Below are 10,504 nucleotides of genomic sequence, written 5' to 3' on the forward strand. Positions count from 1 at the left end.
ACAATCTTAAAAACAGTGCATAATGTGACAGTCTTGAAAGTGTTTAAGTTAGAAATCCTTTTAAAGCAAATGACTTAATGAGGTTCCACTGTTCTCATTGAAAGAAATTGTTTAATTGATTGTCGTGGTTGCAGATGCCGGTACCACTGAAGGTGGCGATCCCGAACATGAGCGAGAAACCTGAGTGGCGGCTGAACGGGCAGCTGCTGGGGCTGACCCTGCCTCTCACCGACACTGTCGCCGTCATCAAGGCCCGGATCCACGAGGAGACGGGCATGCCCCCGGGCAAGCAGAAGCTGCACTGGGAGGTACTCTGTCAGTTCTGTGATAATATCACATGCAGATGGGTGTTGTCATAACTTAGAAATGCACTACTTATAAACAAACACAATATAGAATTTCCTATTTATGACAGTTTGCAAGTTGTGTGTTTTTTCGTTATGAAGTTCTAAGTTACGAAAGTTATGTGGTTGGACATTGTGTGTTTCTAAGTTATGACAGTCCTAAGTTATGTTTCTTAGTTGGGACTTTACAAGTGATGTGTGGAATTCAATACAGATACGATAATCATTCAATATCCCTACCGTATACATTAAAAACTATTCATGACAAAACTGAAGGAATTGAAATGTTCTGTACTAGTTGATGCACACAAACTTGGCTATGGCAGTCTGCAGGCAGAACACACACTAACTGCTCAGTATCCATGCCCCTCCTCGAGGGTATGCCAATGCCGCACATCAAACATTATAAAAGAAAAAAACTAAAATTGAATTTTCATAATGAATTTATACAAAAAAAATTGTTGGAACTAGGATAAATGGGAAGAAATATAAACCAGAGATGCCATTCGATTCAGCAGTTTTCAAGTTTCTTCAATGCTTACCGCGTATTGGTCCGAATATAAGGCGACCATTTTTACATAAACGAGAGATGCAAAATTGGAATTCACCTTATTTTCGCACCCAAGACGTCAGCACCGCAAACATTAGTCCTAAGCTGAAAGCTACAGTAGAAACATTGTTAAACAAAATGTTAATGATTTTTTATATTAACTAAAATTTCGTTACCTCACACAGGGAAAACGATAAATCCACCCAATATTGCAGTAATTCACAATTGTTTAAAGTTGAAAATTAAAATATTTGTTCTTGAGTAAAAATGTGAATATTGAAGCATCTCAAAATGGCAACCTTTTATTACACAATTCATATTTGTACTTTGTGTACAATCGCGTGTTAACATTAACGGTAATTTATTTTCAGATTTTTAACGGAAATATTTGTTCTAAAATATCACAGCTATTTTCAGAACGATTGTTTACGTTTACAAACAGAAAATGTTAAGAACATTTTGGATGTAATGTTTGGAAATTCACTGCTGCCAACTGTCTTTCCACAATATTCTTTGTTGTAAAACGAACATTGCCGAACACGCACAAAGACGCCATATTTACAGGAATTTGGTACGTTGCTTCAAAAGCTATTTTAATAATTTCACAGTAATCCACTCTTTATTTATGTAAAAACCTTTCAAACAACATAATTATCATAGATTATTCTTTAAAATTCATAGGACAGAGACTCTGTCAGAGAGTAATATGGACAAATATTCGTGGTCACATCACCAAAGTTATTCATGGCCGTATGCTTCACCCTGGCAGCTAGCCACTTGTTTTGTTCTGGCAAACTGCATTCTTTGTTTGCTTTGTTATGTTTAACACACTACTAAATTGTAATACGTAGCTTAAGTGAAACGGAAAGTTAAATGCAGTATTTAAAGAGTCATTGTGTAATACTTAAAAATGTAAATATTTTCTAATTGTTTTCTTTTGACTTTTAGGGTAGGCCATTAAATTTTTTAAAAATAAGTAATGTGATAAATATAAATTAATTGTTATACATAGTATATGCAAAAAGGATTTATCAACAAAAATGTATGTCTAATGAATTTTCACATAAATTTCTACCCAAATTATTTTTACATTTGTTTGGCCTCCTGAACCTGCAGGTCGCCTTATATTCGGGCCAATACGTATTTATTTAACCAACAATCCTATGTGAATATGATGGTAAAGATTATAACAGTAAGGATGAATTATGATCTGAAAGTGAATGAAGCATCAAAAATGTAATAGTCATTGCCAGGATGTGAAGAAAGCATCATCGACAATGCAGTAGCCTTTGCCATGGAGAGTATTAAATAAATGTGATTAAAAATTGTTAAAAAGACCAACTAAGAATTAGACAAAAATTTCTCTGAAGTACAAATAGACTCTACTTGGAGGATCCTCGTGTAAAATTCCATGACTCTGGGCCTTGCTGTTTCCACCACTACCTGAACAACATTGATATTGATCTATTATAAGGCATTTTCATCCAAAAGAGAAAAACATTTTGACTATGCTTTGACTTGGTTCAAGTTTTGACTGGAACAAAGGTAACACTATTTATAAGAAGGCATTTTTTATAAAGATATTTGTTGTGTGAAGCTGTTACAGTAACTTCTGATTGACCTTGAAGTCATTAGAGGCGAGAGTAGTGATGTGATGATAATGGAGAAATAAGGAACTGCATCTGGAGGGAAATGGGAGTACCTTGAGAAAACCCACCAGCTTACAGAGATGGACACCATTTCCCCTCTTGCGGAAAATCTGGGTTTTGCTCGGTCCTAGTTGCTGTAGGAGGAGGCAAGTGATCCGACCACTCAACCTTCGCAACACAGCTGCACACACAAATGTTAGAGAGCATGCATGTTGATGACATTCAAAAAACATCTAAGATTAGATTGGGCATACACAGAATCAGACATGACGTGACACTACACATTTGACACGGTGCGACACCACACAATACCTAGTGACAGCTTAACACTTTATTTTTGTTACATTATTTCTTCCCACAGATTCGAAAACAAATTGTTGTGATACTGCTTCAAAGATGGATTTTATGAAATAAGTAGGGATGGGGCGAATCCTGATTTCCTCGAATCCGAATCCTAACTCGAATCCTCGACTGGAATTGCCGAATCTCGAACCCAAACCCGAATCTTTTAATACATGATGTCCACATATCTAATGTAAGTGAGATGTATTCTGCTTGCACTAAATGTCCCTTGACTTTATCACATGTAGATTGGTACATTTCTGGTATAAGTCTATATAAAGACAAAAAATTTTTCTTGAGAAATTTCAGTTTTAGTACAGATTAGCGGTTAGGATTTTTTCTATAAATAAGCTAGAGGTCGACGAGCCTAAGAATTTTACTTTGAGCCGAGCTCGAGCTTTTGTGGTACAGTTACACTTTTGGGAAATTATTTTTATCTTAAACTTAATATCATGTTTGAATTAAGTATTGAAATGAAGGGGGGCTTATTAATTTTGGGTAACTATTTACAGAGTGTGTTTACATTTTGCACTGCTAGAAAAAAAAAAAAAAAAACATTTTTTTTCATTAAATCTTACCTGTTTCCATTGGTTCATTAGTAACTGATATCATCCAACTAACATAACCAAGTATATGTTTGTGTAAATGTAACATATCTTTGGAAAAATTTCACCCTTGTCAATTTTTCTGGAGTCCTTACTGAGCTTCAACAAACTTAGCACCAAAAATCATGTTGTTTGAAAAGTACATTCACATTTTCAACATTTCCACTTTTAAGCACAATAATTCTGAGAGAGATTGTCACAGAGTATTAAATTCTGTTCTTTAATCTATCATTCAGAACAATAATTTGTTCTGCACGTTCAGGAGTTAAATTAGCTCTACGATTGGAGATAGTGTTTCCAGCAAAAGAGAAGCGTCTCTCGCTGGCAACCTGCTTGGCTGGAATGCTTTAGTAAAATTGCTTAACCTCAAAATTAGTGTCATAAATATCTGTAACTGGTCATTAAAGTTTAATCAATTGAAAGTAATAAAAATAAAAACATTTTACTTCATTCAATTTACACTTACAAAAAAAAATACACACAATAAACCTACATGGAAATTAAAGTCTTTTTCAATATCCTGAAGTCTGAAATATGTTTACTCATGTCATTAAATGTAGAGCTGTATTGAAGAAGCCGATTTAAAAAAACATACACACAATAAACCTACATGGAAATTAAAGTCTTTTTCAATATCCTGAAGTCTGAAATATGTTTACTCATGTCATTAAATGTAGAGCTGTATTGAAGAAGCCGATTTAAAAAAACATACACACAATAAACCTACATGGAAATTAAAGTCTTTTTCAATATCCTGAAGTCTGAAATATGTTTACTCATGTCATTAAATGTAGAGCTGTATTGAAGAAGCCGATTTTGCCAATATTTAGTTGAATCGGCATTTCTGCTGACTTCCGATACAGTACGCTCGTTAATTTTAGTGATGGGTCGTTCGTGAACGATTCGTTCAAAAAGAACGAATCTTTGAGAGAACGAAATCTTGCGATTCGTTCGCGATGCAAAGTTCCGGCTCTTTGAGAGCCGGTACCTTGAAAGATTCGGAAGAACGAGAGAACGAGAGAACGAGATGAGAGAACCGGCCACGCGCCCGGTCTGATTCATTCGTGAAATGATTCATGACGTCAGGAGTCTGAAGAATTAATAATCACAGCGTGCGCATGTTCACAAGAGCAAACAATAACTGATAAAAATAAAATAGGGTAACATGAAAAGTATATATACCTGAAAATGTCAACTGTTAAGTAGTGGTGTAAAATTGCTTTTTTACATTCACATACACAAATTAGGAAATAAAAAACAAAAAAAAACCGTATGAATTAAACGTAACAGGGAAAGTAACTACAAATGTTCACACTTACCATTTTTGGGTTAATTAATGTACTTCATTTGTCTCTCTTCATACTGAAACGCAGTAAGTTAGTAGTATTAAATTTTTGTATTTTTTTCTCTAAATGTGTTGGTCTACATGTAAACACTTTACTGTCACTAGAGTGTAAATAGCCTGTATATTAATATTTGTAACTTAAAAAGTAAAAAAATATAAATAATCTTGTTTCATATACGCAACTGTGATTCACTGGCTACGAAAAGCAATGTTCAAATACTAGCTATAGTGCAATTACAAATTAAAGTTAAGAACAATCACTTTCGTAACATTCTTAGATTTAATGCTCCCGTATTATTGAGAATCACTGCAGGAAGCATTTGCAGCGATCAACAGTCAATAGTTTTTAACAGTCAGTATACAACTAGACGTTTGAAATTTCATTTACCCATGCAGAGTAGATAAAGATAACCACCCACGCGATCCAGCCTCCTCTCGTTATCGGGTCAAGCGATAACGAGGGGAGGCTGGAAGCAAACACGTAGCTAATACTCTAAAGGATGAACGAGTTACGACACCTGATAAAGGAGCCAGATCCCATACACAGAAAAGAACGGAATGAACGAGATGACCGAATCTTTCATGGAACTGATCCAAAAGAACCGAATCGGTCAAAAGACCCGTTCTGCCCATCACTAGTTAATTTTCGGCCGATATTACTGAAAAACGAAAGAGACTGCCATAACCTAAAAATCCACGAGTACCATTTTCACTTTTCGTAGTAGTACTGCATTCCTCAGATCGCATTATTTCTTAGCAACATGTGCCAACCGTACATATCAAAGTTTAACATCCTTTTTTTTTTAACAATGTTCTTTAATTTAATATGTCATAAATAAATAATACATTACTATCACGGTAAATATACATCTCAGTTGTTACGGTAACTATAGTGCAAATATGGTAGCTATCATGCTTCTGTAGTAATTATGGTATTCTACAAAGAATCTTTAGTTCTTTTTATGGTAATTATCTTAAAATAACTATTGGGTTTGTACTGTAGTTATGGTACATCATCCATATTTCTTCGTATGTTGTTGTTCATTTGTCTTTTCTTTATATTTACGTGTGCCATTATTTGAGACAAGAAGTTTCAGAAAAAATTTTAACGGACATTATATCACACATTTAATGGCGTAAATGACGAGACCTCGGGCAATTTAAACGCTTTATACGGAAAACCTACCATGCGGGACCTCGTAAGCGAGTTTTACTGTATTTTTTTCCCGTAAATAGTAAAAACAGAATCCTTTGACGAATCCTATAGGCCTCTTCACAATAGCGCGGCGCGGCGCGATGCGATGCGTAGCGATGTGACATCATTCGATACCAACCAATCAGAGTTAACATCGCTCGCGGCGAGCGACAGCTCGCGACGTGTGCACAAGCGACAAGACTGCCTTGCCGCGGCGGGCGACATCGCTGATGACTAGGGACCCTGAAAAATGGTAAATAAAAACTACCAATAGCGGTGCAAAAAAACTAGTGAAAGCGGTGTTAAAAACCTGGTAAGAGCGGTGTAAAAAAAACCGGTAGAAGCGGAGTAAAAAGTCAAAATTTTTATTAAAGCGGTAAATAAAATTTGTTTCACTTAACACACAGTAAATTTATGGAAAAAAAAAAAAAAAAAAAAAAAGAATACAGGAAAAGTGAAAATAACTTACCTAACTGTTAGCTTTTAACTTTCATTATGAGATAATACATTGAAAACATCTTGCTATTTTAAACACTTTAACATTTGCACATTTAAAATTGTAATATTTATATAAACCCTTGTTGGGAAGTTGAATAAAATGTCTTCAAGAACTGGTCTTCACTTACGCTATATGAATTATTGAAATTACATGTTACAATACACACACCTATGTCAATTGCCAAAGTACATAGAGACCATCAGTTCCATGTTTTCTGGTTTCAGATTTGTTCTCATATCGGTGAGAATATTCCCATATACTGAGAAAGCCCTTTCGCTGTCTACATTTGAAACTGGAATCCACAAAATTTTAATACAGGATTCTGCAAATTCCTGATGGTCTTCCTTTAGCCCCAATAAAACTGATACTAAATCAACAGAAGTGGCACTGTCCAATTGGGATAAAACTTGCCTTTTGAAAGCAGAATAGCCTTCCAAAAAGAGTTTGGAAGAAATTTTCTTGATGACAGGAATATTCTTTGCTGCATTTAACAGGGTGTCATCTACAGTATTTATAGATATATTTCTAATGTCAAAAAGCTTTCCCATGCACTCAAAAAAAGGTTTAGCAGTAGGAGTGTTTTCTAAAAGTAAGAGGGATAGCTTCCTTTCACATGCAACACCCAAAACTTGCAGTTGCTGGGCTACTACAGATTTCATAGTAACAGTCATTGTGTCCAGTGTAGCATTTGTTGCTTCACCAAAATTACCCTGAGCAACACTTCTGAAACTATCTCGAAGATCTTGTATTTTTGCTTGTAACTTGTGGGCATATGGGTAAGACGAACCTTCAAGTTGAACAATTGTTTCAATGACAGACTGGCAGTGTTCAGACAAAAATTTTGCTGAAGCAATGATGTGCACAACTGCAATGTTTGTCAAATCTTTGAAATACTGTACTGCAGCCCCTCCATCATTGTTTGTCTTGAAATATTCAACCAAATCGCTGAGATACTCTGCAATGTACAATGCTGATTTGTACCAAGAATTCCATCTTGTCATAACTGGCGATGGAAATAGTACACACTTCTTTTCTTCGTTTGGGTACTTCTCCCTCAGAAAGGAAATGTATTTGTGTTTCCTCTTCCTGGTGTTAAGGAAAGCCACTTTTGCATTAGCAATGCAATTGTTAAGTTCAGGCAGTTTGGTGGACCAAATGTTCGCAACTAAATTTAGCTTATGGGCCCAACACTGAATATGAAGTAGATCAGGACAAAGTACTTCACACATTTGGGCACAAAGAGTCATGTAGCGTGCTGAATCTGTAACGATTCCAACAACATTGTCGTACTTCACATTGTAGTCAGTTAGTACATCCAAAATAGCCCTGGAACACTCTGCAGCATTTGCATTTTGGAGAACTTTAACACCCGCAACAAACATCTTTTGTTCTTGATTGGGACATAAAGTTCTCAATAGCACAACAAAAACACAGCGCCCATTCCTATCTGTCGTTTCGTCGCACAATACAGTTACAAGCTGATCCTTGACCATTTGGCAGACGAACTCCTTCCGTTCCTGACGAATCTGTGGTACATATTTTGATCTTGCTGTGTCTGCAGAAGGTAGGTCCCCAGCTCCTGCAAAATACAAAAATTCATCTTTTTTTTAAACAGTACTGCTTTGATTTAATCCAAATTTAGACTATGTTTAACATCAAAAAATTAAAATAAAAAACATTGTTACTTTTCGATACCTAAGTTACTTTACATGTATATGGTTAATAAAATAACCTAACTATCTGATGATTAAATAACCTGACATCACATTATACAGAAATGTGAAAAACTGCTACTTGCACAAATATGAGTATTTATACACAAAGATACTATCCCTTTGTTAATCTTAAAAAAAAAATACCTACCTTGAATGTACTTTCTGAGCCATTGCTTGAGGTTAGGATCTTCTAATTTTTCTAATGGAATATTTGCTTTCATGAATGCAGAAACTGTGTCACAAATAAACTCTTCTTTCTCCGTTTTCATAGTCTTTGCTTTGTGAAGAGAATCTTGCACTGAAATCTGTCGCTTTGGTCCACTACTGCAGCCAGCAGTAGCTTTTTCTTTGTTTTCTTTGTGCTTGCTACTATCTTTCACATGCTTCATGCATGTGTCTCGTCGTTCCCAATCTATTCGAATGTTGCAAAATTTGCACATCATTATTTTTTTCTTTGCATCAAATACATAAAATCCGTCAGTTGCAAATTCCTGCTGACGGTTGTGAATTGATACAATTTTTGGCATGATTTAAACGCTTGTAACGCGTTTAGATATGGCGAATTTGCAATTGTATTAACTGTTGATTAAATTACATGCTTCATTCGAGGGCAAAATACTAGATAAATTCACGAGTAACACATAAATCCACTTTTCAATTAAAAAATAAAAAATAAAAAGTGCGTATTCAACAATAAACAACTTCAAAACAAACAAGCCCGGAGTTTCTGAGCCAAATATGATAAATCTGTTTTTTCTGGACGTCTCAGAAAAGACGAGATAAAGTGTGTAAGTTTTGTTCACAATACATCAAGGACGTCATTTTGTATGGAAGGACGCCATGTTGGTAAAATTAATGTTCTTTTTGTAAATTACCGTAATTCGGTATTGACTTCAGATATATTGTGAATGGTCTAGAAATTTACTACGTTTTTTTCCCCGTATAAATGGGTTTTGAAAGAAAATAGTAAATATTCACAGCGAAAAATTATAAAATTCAACACGGCGTCGCTATGATAAAGTGTTTATGTACTTTCTTGTCTATGGCTTGCAATGGCCGTAAGGAAAACCGTTGGCCAACGAATGGAAACAAAACAGTTGTGTTATTGTTATGTTAATAAACGTAATAAACCCGTTTCTTGAACCCGAGGGCGTTAAAATACGAAGTTATTTATATTATCAAATTATAAAGTGAAAAGATGATTTGCCTAGGCGTCGTTCTGTAAAATATTTTCGTGTAGTGTGGAGTTTTATCTTTGACTTGTAGAAATGTTCTTGCTCAAATCTTTAAAATAGTGATTTTAAATAGAGTATTTCGTGCGAAATTTCGTGAAATAGAGAAATTTAGCCCCATTTCGCGCAAAACGAGAAAAATGGCAAATTTCGTGAAATTTCGCGGAATTTCGCGACGCATAAACGGTTTGGAACACCATAAAAATAACATAAATTGTTGGTATGTAGACCCTATATGCTTGTATAAAAATTTCGTGAATAAACCATTCGCGAAATAAAAGGGTCCCTACTGATGACGTAAGAGTAAACAGCCAATCGCAAGCAATAATTCGGAGAGTTATAAGATTATCAGTTGTTAGTAAACAAACGATTGAAATAGAAGGTAATAGGTATCTGGAAAGTGATATTGATGTAAAATAATTTCCTGCTGCAAGGTACCCTTTTTTTAAAAAAAAAATCAGCCAAATTCAAAACAATTACAAGAAGTGTATGTACTTACAAAATCACAATATCTGCACTAGAAACGCAAGTTAGCAAGTTATACCTTAGTGTCATCGACAGTCTTTCTGCTGGGCTCAATGGTAGGCGGTGAGAATTTTTTTTGTAACATTGGATCAACAATATGCAGCAACGCATCAAATTCATTAGGAGACATCCTCATGAATACGAAATAGTTGTCACTGTCTCCTAATCGCATTTCTGAGATAAGATTATGGTAGTCCCCTGGACCCAATCTATTTGCATTTGTGGGCCTTGTGTGCCATCTTCTGTTATTATTATTATCAAGTAATAATAAACAGAACAACACTCTCTGCCTGTGAACATTTACTGCATGGCGATTTATATTCATGCCTCTTTTCACCGATGCTTAGTTACAGTACACTTGCATATGCAATGTCAGACGAAAAAGAGAAAAATTAAAATACATCCACATAGTTTGTTTGTATTTACTTATATGTTATCAGATAGCGCCGGCAGATAGCAGGCTGTTTCAACATTTTTTTTTTCACCAGTCGTATCGCGCTGCG

The 10,504-nt window shown here is 35.2% G+C and overlaps 1 protein-coding gene across 1 annotated transcript in view; it reads left to right on the forward strand.

The window, feature by feature from the left end:
- LOC134527684 (splicing factor 3A subunit 1) overlaps window positions 1-10,504 on the forward strand; it is a 150,527-nt gene that overhangs the window by 132,929 nt on the left and 7,094 nt on the right. Inside the window, exon 14 of the mRNA XM_063360589.1 lies at window positions 135-308. Within this exon, the coding sequence (XP_063216659.1) occupies window positions 135-308 (174 nt within the window). The remainder of the gene's footprint in view (window positions 1-134; window positions 309-10,504) is intronic.

Source organism: Bacillus rossius, chromosome 1, assembly GCF_032445375.1.
Source record: "Bacillus rossius redtenbacheri isolate Brsri chromosome 1, Brsri_v3, whole genome shotgun sequence".
In the NCBI taxonomy this organism is placed as follows: Eukaryota; Metazoa; Arthropoda; class Insecta; order Phasmatodea; family Bacillidae; genus Bacillus; species Bacillus rossius.